Source organism: Silurus aristotelis (genome assembly GCF_946808225.1).
Source record: "Silurus aristotelis genome assembly, chromosome: 22".
NCBI lineage: Eukaryota > Metazoa > Chordata > Actinopteri > Siluriformes > Siluridae > Silurus > Silurus aristotelis.
In genome coordinates, this window is record NC_139595.1 from 15,799,547 (window position 1) to 15,816,559 (window position 17,013).

The 17,013-nt window shown below is 37.7% G+C and overlaps 1 protein-coding gene across 3 annotated transcripts in view; it reads left to right on the plus strand.

Moving 5' to 3' along the window:
- Positions 1–8,439, plus strand: part of nmd3 (NMD3 ribosome export adaptor) — a 286,762-nt gene extending 278,323 nt beyond the window's left edge. For all 3 annotated transcript variants that reach the window (XM_083525852.1, XM_083525853.1, XM_083525851.1), the window contains 14 exons: positions 413–547; positions 979–1,075; positions 1,656–1,736; positions 1,824–1,952; positions 3,557–3,647; positions 3,998–4,076; positions 4,246–4,342; positions 4,878–4,995; positions 5,381–5,526; positions 5,887–5,999; positions 7,066–7,138; positions 7,345–7,451; positions 7,751–7,821; positions 7,904–8,439. In XM_083525852.1, the coding sequence (XP_083381978.1) occupies positions 413–547; positions 979–1,075; positions 1,656–1,736; positions 1,824–1,952; positions 3,557–3,647; positions 3,998–4,076; positions 4,246–4,342; positions 4,878–4,995; positions 5,381–5,526; positions 5,887–5,999; positions 7,066–7,138; positions 7,345–7,451; positions 7,751–7,821; positions 7,904–8,037 (1,471 nt within the window). In that variant the 3' untranslated portion in view covers positions 8,038–8,439. The remainder of the gene's footprint in view (positions 1–412; positions 548–978; positions 1,076–1,655; positions 1,737–1,823; positions 1,953–3,556; positions 3,648–3,997; positions 4,077–4,245; positions 4,343–4,877; positions 4,996–5,380; positions 5,527–5,886; positions 6,000–7,065; positions 7,139–7,344; positions 7,452–7,750; positions 7,822–7,903) is intronic.
- The last annotated feature ends 8,574 nt before the right edge of the window (positions 8,440–17,013 follow it).

The following is a 17,013-nucleotide window of genomic DNA, read 5'->3' on the forward strand; positions in this document are numbered from 1 at the left end:
TAGAGACTTAGGAATAATCATCCAACATGGCTCCAATTCCATACTTCAACACTGCAATTCCATCTGGACTGCGGCTAATTGGAACCGACTTCGCCATACAACAAGACTTATACCTGAAGCGTACGAGCAAAGAGAGCACACCGTCGTCTGGAGTGTTATCCATCAAGGAATGGCCTGCCCAGTCCCTGCACCTAAATCTTATTCAACTGCTCTAGGATGAACTGGATCGGGAAGAATCCCAAACCATTAAACACCTTTTGGCGAGTTTTACAAGAAGAATTTTAGCTGAATGTTTGGAGAAACGAGCAAGTGGAAAGTGGAAAGTTTTTTCCGACGCTGATGATGGTAGTGGTTTTCATTACAACCAATTCATGTTCCGTAGCAGTCTGATATTTTTTTTGTGCGTTCACAGCCTTTGCTGCACATGTGGCATCCCCATTCCCCCGAACCCAGCCAATATGTGTGTGTCCTGCCTGAGGACCCAGGTGGATATCTCTGATGGAATTCCAAAGCAGGTCTCCATTCATTTCTGCAAGCAGTGTGAACGGTACTGAAGTCCCTTTTTTAATTTCAATATTTGAATAATTGAGCTTAAGTCGCTGCACTTATTAGACAGTAATATGCATTTTGTTTTTTGAACAGTGATGGACGTAACGTCAGTTAGATTAGTGAGTCAACAAGAAACCAGATATATATATTTCTATAAGTCCAGTGTTAATGATCACCCAGGAGTCCTGTTCATTTGCTAAGATAATTTAGCTCAAAAGTATAAGATCTTGTTATAAGGATATATTTAGACCCGAGGCAAGGCGAGTGGATTTAATTTTATTATAATTCGTGTATAATTATACAGTGTATAACCCTGCCAACGTAAAGTTAATATCTGCTTCCACCTCAGACATTTCTGCCTGTAATAGTTTTAACACAATTTATAATCACGTGATTTTTTTTATTTTTCCAATCACCTTTTACAAAAAGGTACTTGCAGCCTCCAGGGACGTGGGTTCAGTGTGCATTAGAGTCCCGTGAGCTGCTCGCTCTGTGCCTCAAGAAAGTAAAGGGCTCGATGTCAAAGGTAAGAACTTACAGGAAGTGTTTCTTGGAAGGTTATTTAAATGTTTTAGTAGGGGTGTAATGGTACACAAACTTCACGGTTCGGGGCGTACCTCAAGTTTCAAGTCGCGGTTCAGTTCAGTTTCAGTACAGGGTGGAGAAATACAAAACATTCAATTGGTTGTCGGGTTTTGTTTTTTGTTTTTTGTTAGTCGTTTATTATTATTTGTATTCATTTTAACATTTTTGAAAACTATTTTCAATAAAAATGCCTTGTTTAAATGAATAAGAATTATATAAAAAGAATAAATGTATGTAATGAACTTTTTTTATATATATATATATATATATATTGAGTCGATTAAATAGGCACAAATTAAATTTTTTTGTTGGTTTTTTTACTTTTAATATTTCTAAAGATATATCCTATTTAACTGTTCTAGGTATTTCACCATACTTCAATAAATTATCTGCATTTAAGAAACAAGATATTTATTTCTTAAATGTATTTATTTAATGAAACGCAAATGTCCTCAAAGATCCGTTGTTATATTCATATTTGATCCAATTTTCTCTTTCTCTCTCTTTGCTGTCTTGAGCAGGTCCGGCTCATCGACGCAGGATTCGTGTGGACCGAGCCGCATTCTAAAAGAATCAAGTTGAAACTCACCATCCAGAAAGAGGTGAGCTGGTCAGCTACTAACCTTCTGATAACGTTTTCAGCGTGCAAAGCAGGCAAGTCCGGTCATTCCCCGATACCCTGTGTGTAGGTCATGAACGGCGCCATCCTGCAGCAGGTGTTCGTGGTGGATTTCATCATTCAGTCCCAGATGTGTGACGACTGCCATCGGGTGGAAGCCAAAGATTACTGGAAGGCTGTTGTGCAAGTTAGACAGAAGGTAAACGCCAGTTCGATCCTTGACCTTATAGGGGGCAACGGGAAATTTCTTTTTTCTGGAAGTTTCAAGCCTTGTGTGTTAAAATTTTAAAAAGAGACTTATTTGCACAGAGCTTTGAATGATGAAAACATGAATATAGTTGTTGGTGATTTATAAATCTATAATCTTCATCTCATTGAGCAAAAAAAGAAACCATCAGCTACAAGGTACGCCACTGTAGTAACCGTATCGAAACAGGAAGTGGAATTTAAAACGGCGAACACAGAAGACTGATGTAAACTATACATTGAAAAGTCCCAGTGGGGTTTTTGGAAATCTAGGCTGCTCGACTCTACGCAACAAGGCTGAAAACAAAAATAAAACCTGTATACACGCTTCAATTTATGTAAAAAATTAAAATGCTGCAAAACAAACAAAAAAAAAAAAAATCATATCCTCTTTCATGTCTCTCATTAGCAGAGCAGGCTCTTAGTGAAAATCCCATGATGTTTCAGTCAATACTTGTCCACTGCTTTGGAGATTTTCCATTATTTTTCATTTTGAGATTGACTGAATGTGAAACAGTAGAGTAAAGCCTTTTTTCAGCGAGCAGTCAATGAACTTTATTAGCCCGAGGCCAGAGTTAACACGCCACACATGCACTCCTGACCTGCGTTGTTTTTCATATGCTTGAGAGCCGTGTTCTGATCGTGTTATGCTCAGGGTAAATATTTAGACGCATGATTTATCCCGAATGAAAATCTTACCCGACACATTCTCTTCTGCAGCCTGTTTAGTATGACTGAGAACCTGCTGATTTTATTTTCTTGAATTATTCTTTTATTCGATGGTATTTATTTGTCATTTGCTGGAGCACAGTTTATTTTAGAACTAGTTGCAGGACCAAGTGTAAATTCTTTTTAAAGTAGTATTATAGATTTTTTTTTAATACATGCGTTATGTATGGACAAAAGTATTGCAACTTTTTTTTTTTTTCTTCTCTTTTTGATCTGTAACCTCAATGATGGAGGCATACGAATGTCTTTGGATGCAAAAGCATTAAATTATCCCTTCACTTAAACTAGGAGAACCAAACCTGTTCCAGCATGACAATACCCCCTGTGCACAAAGCCAGCTCCTTGAAGATACACTTTACATGGGTTAGAGAGGAAGATCTTGACTTGCCTTTTCAAGAGCTCTTTTGAACCATACTGAACACCTTCTGGATGAATTAGAGCTCTATGTCCTAGCCTCCTACATCAGTATTTTCTCCAACAAATCTTGAGAAACATCTTCCCTGTAGGATGTAGAATTATTATAACGGCGAATAAGGACTAAATGTGGAACCAGAGTTCAAAAAGGCACATACAAATTTTTATAACCAGGTGTCCACAAACTTTTGTTCGTATATAGGTATGGAGTATGTAATTACGTATAATACTCTATAAATAGGACATTTTTATAATATTTTTTCATTATAATAGAATTAATATATATTTGAATTATATAATGAGCATTCCTACCTGTTTTTTATATCTATATTATTTTTTAAAGTATTTTATTAATAAACATTATTATTATTAATGTACTATATATTTCTGCTTAACCCTTTTTTTCCATCATAGACAGTCCACAAGAAGACCTTTTACTACTTGGAGCAGTTGATTCTGAAGCACAAGGTCCACCAGAACACACTCCGCATCAAGGAACTCCACGGTACGACAATCTTCCTTCTTCTTCCAGCACATTTTTCATCGCTTTCTTATACAGAAGGTGTTCTCACACCAGGCGGAAGCTAAAAGCCAGACTCTCGGTCACAAAGGCGTTTTTCAGCACATCCTGAAAAAAATCTGCGAGACTTCGTGATATCAAGAGCTTAACACAAGGGGTTGGTGAGGCCTCGAATGCTTGACATGTGGTGGCCAGATTGAATCCCTCTCCATCCGGCTTGTTATTGAAGAATGCTGCGTGTGCTGTTCTGTAGTGATTTTATAGCCCGATTTATTTATTTATTTATTTATATTCCCTTTTTATTTTATCTGTAATTTTCCCTTTCTCATTTGTAGAGGGCATCGATTTCTACTACGGCTCCAAGCAGCATGCCCAGAAGATGGTGGATTTCCTACAGTGTACGGTTCCATGCAGGTACGAAGCTCATCTGGCTCAGTAGACCCTCACATCCTCCACACGTGCATTTTATTTACCTGTTGAACTGCATAAACCCACTCTTTTTTTGGAAAATCAGATTTAGGTAATGACGAGGGTCCTCGTTTAGCTGAATACATATTTATTTCTGTTTATGTCTGTACCAAAGATCAAAGTCCTCGCAGCGTCTCATCTCCCATGATGTTCACTCGAACTCCTACAACTACAAAAGCACCTTCTCGGTCGAGATCGTACCCATCTGTAAGGTAACGCATCATACCACGGTTTTATCTGTGGAACAGGAGAAAGTTCAGCTGAACCAAGTTCTCTTAAAAAAAAAAATAAAAGGCTGTTTATTGATGATCTTATCGGCCCTATTTTGTTGAGTTATTTGCTGCACAGTTTAATTTCCATATACATTTGCTGTCGAAAAAAATATCTAAATGCGCGTTTTCTGAACTCCAGAGAGGTCAATTAGTGCTCCTTGTTTCGCTTATAACTTATTAACGAGCTTCTTGATGGATCTTCTGCACCATCATTCTTAATGCATTCTTCATTAAGTGTTTCACCACTTTTTCATGTTTAGTTGTGGGGAAAAACATGAATAATCAGTGGTGTTTGACTGATATTAAATATATTAATACATTACATTATTTGACAGTTTTTAGTAGTTCCAGTAATTTTAGTATTTATTATTACTAGTCTTTCCTTTTTTGAATTTCTTTTTGTCATCCTTGGAATGAATAATTGGGTTGAATCTGTGTTCCTATGTGTGTGACGTCCTCTCTCTTTCTCATGCAGGACAACGTGGTGTGTTTGTCACCACGTTTCGCTCAGAGCCTGGGAAACCTGGGCCAGGTGTGTGTGTGCATCCAGGTGACTAGCACCGTGCACCTCATTGACCCGAAAACACTGCAGCGTGAGTACGGGCCTTAATCCTGATCTGCATGGCTTATAATGAACTCGGATTGTCTTTAAACATGAATGGATTTATGCGGGATTTTTCTGTTCAGTGTTTATATTAAAGGGGCCGTTTATAATTTTTAAAGCTTTAGCTCCAAGAGTTGCATTTGCAATAAAATAAACAAAACGTTTTCATTTCATTCGATGCTGTTGTGTTTGGGGAGAAAAGATGCAGGTGTTGAAGGGAATTTGTTTAAGGGTTTAATCAATGGTGTAAGAATTGCCAGCGTAGCCCAGAATATTCAGTCGCTACATGCATGTGTTGTTTATATGAAAAATGCAGACACATGGCTATTGTTTTAACCTCCACTAACACAATATCGGGGCTTTATCACTTACAGTCGCTGAGATAGACGCAAGCACGTACTGGCGTCACCCGTTTAACAGCCTCCTGAATCCACGCCAGCTGGAGGAGTTCATCGTCATGGACAGCGAGATCATCAGGGACCAGCGATTAGGAGCAGGAGCTGGCCTGAGGTCCAACAGGGTAAGCCATCAAATTTTGTCTGTTTGTTTTGTTAGGTTTTGAACAAGGAAATATTCCGACATTAGGCATTGTAAGAAGGAAATGCAAATCTGTAATAGATTTTTTTCCATTTCTGGCTGTCATCAGAACAGCTATCGGACAAATCAGGCACGGCTGGCGTCGTGCTTTTTCTAGAAAGGAAAAATCAATACGAATTGTAATATTCATTCGATCCACTCTGCGGTTTTCTTCTCTCAGCGGGTTCGCAGAGGTTTTAAAGGGGAACAAAACCAATTCTCAATATCTGATTTCCATTGCGCTTTAGAAAGCATTCAGAATGGCAGAATTGCATTAAAGTAGCATGCTTGTGTTTTTAAACAGCACACGTTGGCTGAAGTATGGGTTCAGAAGACCAGCGAGATGGACACCAATCAGCAGTATCACTGCCGCACACATCTGGGCCACCTGCTCAACATCGGAGACATGGTGCTGGGGTACGTGCGTACATACATTTATAACACAAGGTGTAAAGAAAATCCACGACGGGGCATGTTGTTATAGGAACATCGACTGTGGGGTGGTGCGATATCCTGCTCACCTGACGAGGTCTCCTCAACTCACCTACATCAGCACCTGACTAGATTACACGCCCTTATGACCAAATCTAGTGGCTTAATATTATAACAGCAAATGGAGACTCAATGTGGAAGAAACCACATGGGAATCTTATGGACAGATGTCCACTAAAGTTTGTCCCCATTGTGTAGAGCTCAAAAGTGTATATGCTGTTAAGAAACGGTATCCCTCATTTCACTGTTCTTCTGCGCTACCTTCTCATTTTATGACCAGTCGTTCATAAACTAAACCCATATGTGGTTCTGTGGAAGAAGAACGCTGAGCTGTGCTTAACCGAATGCTGATAAGCTTCTGATTATATCCTGCCTACCGACGAGTCTTTCTTTTATTGCCTCAATTTCCTATCCAGGTCTAAACCAGCACTAATGCGCATTATATTTTTATGAAAAATAATGACGCTTTTGTACTGACATCGGCTGTTCTGTTTTATTTATTTATTTTTTAATTACACAAAAAATGCGACAAAGAACTGAGTCGGTTTGGGCCAAAATTGGGTTACAGCTTATTTGGACAATTCAACGTATATTTGAACACTGATATTAAAATGTCAGTCTGTCGAAAAGCCTTCCAGCTAAACGTGACCCCGCATAGCGAATGTCACGCAGTGCACGTGGTTATGCATTGTAGCGAATTGGATATAAAGTTCGTTTTTTTTACTATGCAACTAAATACGGTATGTCGCAACAATTTTGTGGCAATGATTTAATTTGTTACAAAATATACTACACTGTTCATTCATTTGTAGTTCAGGTTGTGGAAAGTGTGCGTGCGTTGTGTACATTATGCACCCTGTGTGTCTGTGATGCATTTTAGTTCCAGATGGTTTCCAATCAACTGCAATTCTGTACGGTATGTCGTAAGTGTCCGATTTCACCATGCGGGAGTTTTTTCCGACGCTGAGACGCGTTTGCATTTGCTTTCCAGGTACGACTTCGCCAACTCGAACCTCAACGATGAATTTTTGAACAAGATGAATCCTCACCATGTGCCTGATGTGGTAAGAACAAGCTTAATACCTTATACAGGTTTAAAAAGGCAAGAAACTTATTTGAATGTTGATGCTCTACTGCCCCCTGTTGACAGCTTCTGTTCTGATGCTTAACAAGCCTGAAAAGAGCCTCTGACCCAAATTCAATCTCATCAAATCAGGCATTTCAGAGGAAAGAAAACTTTGTTGAAGGAATGATTCATCCGTTTGTGTAGGTTCTGATTAAGAAGAGCTACGACAGGACGAAGAGAATAAAGCGCAGGAACTGGAAGCTGAGGGAGCTCCATAGGGACAGAGAAGGCGTGGACACGGATGACGAACGGTACGAAAAAGCGTCAGGGGAAACCCGTTCACACTACATCCGCAGTCACACGACTTTCAGCAGGAATAGGTTTACATTTTATTTTAAATCCGTGTTGGACAAAACGGATCGCTCGGCCCTGCTATTTATCTACAAGTGCTTCCGTCTTCTACATTGATTCTTCTTTAATTCATTGATCTTCTATTGGTCAATGTGATGAATATGCGGGTCAGAGTTTACCAAGACCGGTAATTTGTGACTATTTTATACGTAGATAAAACCGTGTAAAAAAACCTCACTAATCGTGACCCATTTTGCAGGCAATACCAAGACTTCTTGGAGGATCTCGAGGAGGACGAATCGCTACGCAAGAACATCAATATCTTTAGAGGTGAGGTTCTACAGCCAGTGCATGGAGCAGTACACCCACACGTGGAATATATGCTCTCATTACGTCTCTGTGCTTTTTCCAGACGCCTCCAAGATTCCTGTGGAGAGCGACACGGATGACGAAGGGGCGCCCAGGATCTCGCTGGCGGAGATGATGGAGGACCTGAGTCTCAGCGATGCCACCGGAGGAGAAGGGGCGGACATGTTGACTGATTAGATTAGCATAATAAGCGCTCGGAGTAGAAACACCGGCAGTGAGGCAGAAGGCTGCGGCAGTCCAGGGGGAAATCCTGGACAGGTTTGTTTTCCTTTGTGCTTCAGCGCACCTCCTGGAAGGCTCGATAATTAGCATAAGTTGTACGAGGGAATGAACAAACCATCCAGTGCAGGATTCCCTTCAGAATGCCATATTGGAAGCTCTCGGCGTGTTTCTGTGGAAGTCACGGTTTGTTGTTTTCAGATAAGACGAGAATGCTTATTAGAAATTTTTCACAGTACAAATATCTTATAGCAGTGTAATACTATTAAAATATTAACTTGAGGACATGTGATCAGAGTGAAGTGTGGTGGTGAAAAATGCTGTACCATCCTGAATAAAAAAAAAAAAGGTCCTGACAAATGAAGCCCTCATGTGTATTTAATTTTTTGTAAATATATACTTATAATTTGATCTTGGCACCAAGTTAACTGTTATGCCCAAGAAGTGAACATATACGAAGAACCAGTGCTAGTAAATGTTTTGTAGCTCACGCTACAATGACGGCTCACTTTCTTCATAAAAAATTCTCCATTGGCGTCTGGATGTCAGTTTGCAATACGATTTTGTTATTTAGGATCATTTACTTCTACAAATTGAACACCATTATGTTTAGTTTATTGTGCATTCAAGATGTTTCTGGACCTATAATGTTCTCATTTGAAAGATTCTTATTCATCTTCTCAAAACCGATATTTCATATTGTCCAGATATTCGTTTCTTTGCTTTAAATTGGTTTCCATTTTTATGGTTTTAAACTTGTCCACTAGGGGGCAGGTTAGAGCCGGATCACCTCATAAGAACCATGAGCTGAACGCGTGCTCTAATTTTGCTCCACTATGTAAATAGCAGTAATTAGGAAAGTGGAAGGAACATTGGCAGAGTAGATTATAAATCAATCTTCCTAACAGATTATTTTCACTTTGAAAGCAGTGCATGGACCAATGTGAAGAAGGTTATGCATAGAGAAGTCCAAATCCCAGAAATACGTGTTGCTGAATCACATGCTGCTTACACTGGTACTGCACCATGAGTACACGTTATGTTAAATGCCCAATCCATGAACTCCAACGGTGGTGACTGTGGCAAGGAAAAACTCCCCGAGATGGCATAAGGAAGAAACCTTGAGAGGAACTCCAAATACATAAGAGAGTGACGAGCTTTGACACTGATTACTTTCATAAATGTTAAGGGTTCTTTATACAGAAAACGTCAGATCAATTTCCAAATTGTTGGCACTGGACAGGGATTTGTGCTATAGCAGGTCTTCTGTGGCTTTCGAATAGACAGTTTAGCCTTCACTCCCTATGGGCGTAACTGACCCTCGGGTGTCAAGTGGAGCTGGTTGTCTAATTATGGTTGTGAAATGGCAGTGGTGGACGAAGTACACAAACCATGTACTTCAGTTAAAGTAGAACAACACTGTGCTACACAATATTACTACAGTAAAAGTGCTCAATATACTTAAGTATCCAAAGTACTATGATTTATTATGGCTATAATGTTCCTATTAACATTTTTGTCACAAGACTCTACTTAATCAACTCAGTTTATGTGAAAAGACTCTGTTACTCTTAGCACACCGATCTATTAATAAAATGATATGAATTAGTCAAACAGGCCCATGTGTGACCCACGGCCACTGGTGATGTGGCAAGTTCAGGAGTCAGGAGTTTCCTCCATCATTTATTTCTCTCAAAATGTCTAAACCCGGAATTGTGGTTCTGCAATGGTGGAATCAATGCCGAAGTTTATGCTCCACTGATATTCTGAGAAAGTAGAAAGATTGAAAAATGCACAGGTGCAAACCAGACTTTCACTTAAATTGCTGTATTATTTCTAGTTTGTCAGATTATCCATGACTGGTACTTATACAATTCCTGAGTACTAGCATGCGTTGGGTTGCAACCCTCTGGCTTTTAGTTCTTTCTATAAATACCTCACACTACTTTCTGGTCAATTACCAGAAACATGATCTTGTGGCGCTGGCATCATTGTCGCCTCCTTCAACAGCACTTTAACTTTAACTTTACTTCAGGTTTTTTTTTTTTTTGTGGGAAGAAAAATAGTGGCGCACTGGCCTCATGTAAACTCATAAGTTTCAAAGAAACAAACTACTCGTATACCGAAGTCACGGGCACGACGTGCATTTGGAGCTCGGTTGAGGTGTTTCACTACAAGAACTAATTTGTCAGCTAGGCATTCCAAAAAAAAAACCAAACAGCCGATAGGGAGGTGTGGAGCATTATTGTGGCACTCTCCGATTTCTTCAAGAAGAAGGATTGTGTTTTGGGAGCATGATCCCCTCCCCCTTTATGGGAAACCAAACCCACTTGGGAAAGTGACCACAGGGTCTTTCTGAAACACACAAAAAAAACAAAGACCCCGAATTTTTTCCGCTTTTCGTCTCCATATCTACTGCTTTCTTCCTGGCTTCATTTTTTGCTCAAACTTTCTGTTTGGGGTTGATAAGCTCAAAATAACCACATAAAAGCAATAGAATGTGTGTGTTTCGGGGAAAATGACCAAAACCTTGCTGTAGAATACGTGTTTTCGTTGTTACGATTATTGTAACTAGCAGAAACAAACTTGACAAGCCAAACTACAGTATAAAATCTGTTTATGTTGTGTTCCCATTCTCAGTGCAAGAATTATGAACATTACAGTTTTCACTGCTTTTGCATTATATTATACAGTAATCCTCCGTTTATCGCAGTGGTTACGTTAAAGAACCGCCCACGATAAATGGACGCCACCCCAAAAATGCTATTTTAACTCTATAGTACTGTACTGTATTAACATTTTACTTTATTTTATTATAATAATTATATCTTTATCAGTAAATGTCATTATTTCAACATCAAACTTCATAAAAACAATTCCCTAAAAGATTTTTACCTATCGTGCTCTCCGCGAGAGACCGGGAAAATCAGCAAAAACATTTTTGTGGCAATTGCAATTCGGGGGGGATTTCTGTACATCATTTATAAACCTGATACATTTTACCGCTATGCTGACAATGCTTAGCTATTGTGGTCAGGGCCATTTTTAATCCATAGTCTGTCCCAGGCACACTGGCCATGAGGTAAAAATAACACCCTAGATTGGATAACAGTCCATCACCCGTCTCTAATGCACAGGAAATCAGAGAACCCAGAGGGAACCCATTTTACATTTATTGCATGTGGCAGACACCCTATATCCAGAGTGACTTCAAATTTTATCAACTGAGCAGTTGTGAGTTAAGGGCTCAGATTTGAACTTCCAGTCTTCTGAAGTCCAAAGAGTAACCACTGAGCTACCACTACCCCACAATAAAGAGAACATGTAAACACAGTCAGTAACCCAAGCTTGACATACAGTATTTGGTAAATTAAATGAAGTGCTCATCCAAGTGCTTTATTATGTGTTATTTGTTGAAATCATATCTTTATACTAGTACTTAAAGACCAGTCTCTATGAATCCCATTATAATAAAACCTCATTGGAGGGTAGATCTGACTTAGCTCCTTAAATTGCCTATCATTCCAACACTATCAGACTTTGTATGATAAGATTTACATTGCATTACCATATTGTGAACTGATGGAGGACGTGGGTGTACCTTAGGTAGGGATTTGATTGAACAAGAGGGGAATGAAAGTAAAATACTCCTGTTATTATAAAACTGGTTAAGTTAGCAGCTGGAACAGAGGATGCTAGCCAGTGGTGGACGAAGTACACGAGATACTCTAGGTATGATGTTACTCCAGTCAAATTAAAAGTGCTCTCTTTAAACTTTCACTTAGGTAAAAGTATTTGCCTTCAAATTTACTCCACTATCCAAAGTACTATGATTTATTATGGCTATATTGTTCCTATTAAAAATTTTTGTCACTGAACTCTTGCTTAATCAACTCAGTTGATGTCAAAAGACTCTGTGACTTTCAGCACACCGATCTATTAATAGAATGATATTAATAAGTCAAACACTGATTGATATCTATTAAAATGATCATGAGCCCAAAACCCGCTTTTCAACTACTTAAAAATAAAATCGACGAGTGTTATAGCGAGTTCAAGTCAGGAGTTTCTTTCATCATTTTTTCATGTCAAAATGTTCTGCCTGCTGTTAAATGGACGCTGAACCGTTTGTGCTAAATACAGTAGACGCCACCAAGCGCCAGTCAAAACAAGTTCGAAATGCTCAACCCTGATTGGTGGCTTGTTGCGTGCTTGACCAGTTGTTTTTATTCTCATAAATTAAAATAAAAAGACTGATTTTCAAAATGTCGTTGAGAAAAAGTACAATATTTGACTTTGAAATGTAGTGAAGTTAAAGTAAAAGTCTCCCCAAATGAAAATACTTCAGTGAAGTACAGATACCTGAAAAAGCAACTTAAGTACAGTAACAATTTACATTTACTTCCTTATTGTCCACCACTGATAGTAGCTGGTTATGCAGTTCTTCACTAAGGTCAAAGCTTTATGTCTATAGAGACTACTAAAACAATACACTGACGTGACTATTACTTGTACAATATAATAAGATACATCCAGTGTCAGCTCTCTTCTAGCGCTTCTCAGTTTTCTTCCTCGTGTTTCTCAACTTGCCACTGATTTCTTTGGCTTGTTTATTTGGTATAAAAACGACAACATCCATAAAAATCTCACTCATCAGTGGAATTAAAATTCTACTTTATTATCACTTGCCTAATAAAACTTGATGCTATTGTTTTTTCTTTTTTTTTTCTTCTTTTTTTTCTTTTTTTCTTTTACATTTAACCATCTTCAACCTAATGTAACCTATGCCCATGTTGACGTACTGTACAGCAGGAGCAGATTTTAACAACCAACCAAAGTTAATATCTGGGCAGGTCTCTGTTTGCAGCACCATGGCTTTTCTTTGATTCTTGTGTTTAATGCTATTGTTGTAATGTGCTGGAGTTTACCCAGGGCGTGATGGATGCCAGGGAAATTGCAGGGCTTCTGGAGATGAATATCAGGTGGCTGTTCAATGGCCTTTATATTCCATTGTGTTTCAACATTGTCTATTAACACATTGTGATTTAATCTCAAATTGCCAGTTGGGTGCATTCCTTATTTTTCTTGGTCTATCTATCTTTTTTTTTTTAAAGTGTTTACATTAAAGTGAATTTCAAACCACGTACAAATCTGATCTCAATTAATAAAATAACCCTCGGCTATGATCGGCCTCACCCATTTTTTTATATGATAAACATTGTGCAATGAGTCAACAGTAAAAGAAAAGAGGGGAAAATTTGTTAAAGATTTATGACGATTTCATTTGTTCTTATCTGGAAAGTGTGCAAAAACAAAAAAGCAAAGGCTAAATATAATAAAAAAGTCAGCTAAAACTTTTAGTGGGCTTCTAACTCGCAAAATGGTAATAAAAACAATGTATTAAAGTGAAATTGAAACAAAAAATGTATATACATATTAAGTTATAAAGTAAGTGAAATGAAATGTTTAACAGTAGTGAAACAGATGGCAAAAAATATCATTATTATTGCACATAATTGCCCAATATATTAACATTATGTAAGTGTGGCAAAAAATTCTATAACTATATCTATATCTATATTGAACCATCTGAAATGATCTCCTGTGGTGCATCATGGAAAGTCATTATAGTATCCCTTGTAGATGAGTTGGCAACATACCTATACTTAGCTTCATGAATATAGAGTTGTAGTTCATATCAGGAGCTAGAAATGCATGAAATACATTTCTTTTGTCTTTGCATTAACAACCCCCCCCCCCCAAAAAAAAAAAAAAAAATAACAACACACACGTCATGATAATGAACCCAGATACTCTTGCGCTTTGATATAGCATTATTCATCTGTTACCATTACTGCATAAGGCTTGGTTTATTATTGTAAATGATGGATTATTACCGTAAATTATAAACATGTTTTCCACCCATTTGATTTCTTTCGTGTGTCTGCATTAGATGGAGCATGTGCAGGTGTAACCACAGCATTTGTCTAAACGGGATGTAATTCAACTAAAGCCACAGTCGGCGGTTGCGTGACTGTTTTGGGTGTGTTTGTTTGGTCAGCATTTGAAGTTCAGTGTTTTTTTTTCCCATTTGTGCAGTCTCTCGAACGTACGATAAAGATAAAAGCGGAATAAACATCTAGCCAAGGTCATCGTCGTGAGCCGTCGCTGTGATGGTTTTTTTTTTTTTACAAGCACTTTTTTACTGTGTTTTGGATCCTGTAACGTTCCTAAGTTGAGCCGAAATATGCCTGTTAGGAAACACGATGCCGGTTACAACTATAGGAGAATGGCTTTATTGTGTTCCTAAAAAAAAAAAGAAAAAAAAGCTAAGCCTGGGTGTTTAGTAACAGACAAAACCATGGACAAGCCAATATATGGTAATTTGAAAATCCATTGTGATCTGGTCAGAGGGTTACCCTTATTTAAAAAATGTAAAGCATTCTTATACACGCTCTTAGCCAAAAACATATAAAAGGGTTTAATGAATAATCTGAATATAATGCTTTTACTTCCTTTTATTTGTCACTGCCAGAGTAGCACTAATGCTGAAACCTATTAATTATATTATCATTTTTGATTTCAAATAGCTGTAAAAGCATAAAAATATATATATTATTTCGACAAGCTACTTCGAATCTAAATTCATATTTTGACACACTATCAGTACTTTCACAATCTTTTTTTCCAGTCCTGCTGACAACCTTTTAATTCATTAACAGAGAACTTTAACTATTAGATGATTTCATAATTTCAATAAAACTTCTGAGTGTTATGAAATCATGGCACTAACGGTGAGTGGAAACTGGCCAGGGAGCTTTATTCCTTAAACTACTGGTATCTTTAAGGCTCAATCTCAAATCACCCCTCAAAGGGTCCTCAACTCGTAACTTTCTCGCTCGTCATATTACCAATTCTTACATTTCCGTTATAAATATACTAAATACAATATTTATTTTGGAATAAAATCTTGCTGAATCCCAATCTGACAACTTATACTATGCTTTTAAAGATCATGCAAATATTGTGGATGTAGTTGTTGAGATCCTAAAAAAGGCTCCAAAGGTCCCAAAGCAGACAACAGTATTTTTTGCTCTGCTGCACCACCAGATTTAATTTTAACAGGAAAGAAACCATGTTAAGAAAAGTGACAAATTAAAAAATTTCATCAGTTTAAAATCAATGCGTCTTAAATTGGGGATTAGGGACACCTAGGAGTCTGTGACACATAAGCAGAAGGTTCAAGAAATTAAAAGAAATTATGTTACAGGAAGCCACAATCCATCATTATGAATACATTGAGTTTCTATAGTTTCTTTAATTAAAATCAATCAGATTTGAACGGGTTTAATCCAAACCTTATAACAAGTGGAGCTATATAAACTTTTACCTTAGACCTAATGTATTGTGTTGTTGAAAAGGAAAAAAGTTATTTTGGCAAATTATGTTTTTTCCCCAATAACCAAATAGACTGTCACTCCTGCCATTTAATCTCATCCTCCTTGAAAAATTCAAACACGACGATTATATATTAATATTTTCAGTGTATCTGTGTTTATGCTTTTTCTGCCTCTGTCTATGAATTTAGCATGAGGATTACCATGACTGAACACTGGTCCTCTCATGTGGACCAATGTTTGTCTGTTAAAACGCATTGTAAAATACAGTATGTTGCACTGGGTCCTCAGGAAACTGTAAAGAAAGCGGTAAGTGAACAGATTCATCGAGGCGGGCCCTCAGGGCACCTTTTAACGCTGAGCTAGAGAAACTGGTATGGTCCCTTCGCTTTATTTATCGTTTCATCTTTAAGTGTGTTTAAAATTGCATGCTGACAAAGCATTGTGAGTAGTGAGCATTATATGGACCTTCATCAAAGCATTTATACTTGTACATCTATACATGTAGTGTTTATTGTGTCTAGTGATGTGTTTAGAAAGTGTCTTATGTCTTTGGGTCCTCATTTTCACATTATGTACACAATAAATGTTTTGAATACACTGCAAATATATTTAAATCAATATTTGCACTTTTCACTATTAAAGCTCGAAGAGATCTCTCTTACTGCCAAAACATTTCCACAAATACGTAGATATCTGCCTCAGACTTCATGTTTTTCCGGCGACGTTACCGCAATTCTATAAAATAGCAGAATTCACATTGTACCTGAATGTTATAATGTCCTGAGACAAGCCATTTTGGTTAATAACTTAAATGTGTCGATTGCTATTATTCAAATCCTACAGCAAAATAAACAAAAAATCTCAAGTTCCAAAAGTCTTTTTCAATTATCATCATGTCTCCAGCATCTGGTGACTTTTGAAAGACTTTTTAGGATTCACATCAATTTCATACTCATTATATCATTCAGTCAGCTTGGGATGTAAATAGTTGCAGAGTCAAGCTGGAAGACTCTCCCATCTGTATAGAAATGTTTTATTGTGGGATTCTTTGTATTGATTTGCAGTGTTTATTCACTCGAAGAAGTCGAGTGGAACCACATCGTGGCTGCACAATGCTTTCTATAGCATAACAGTCACCTGTTTGTATTTATGGGGAAAAAATTGAGGGTGAGGTCAACTTGCAGTACATTACAGTTGTAGCTCCAGGATAAAACTGTTGATAAGTAAATGTTAACCAACAACATCAACATGTACTAGCTATTAGTGTTTATTAAGGGTTAGTAGAATTTTGTATGAAATGTTGGAATTTTGTTAAAAAAAACACGTTTTACTGTGACTGTAATGTTTTATAACAAACATTCTCTAGCGCTTTTAGTATCACAACTGCACTATCAAAGCATATTTGAAGCTAGATGATCTGAATTTTCCAATAAACATACAGCGTTTCTACAACAGAAAGGTTCTAGAAGGAATTCTTGCCAAGTAGGAAACTGATTGCATCTATAAGATTCCTAGTGGGGTGTTTATAAAAGGT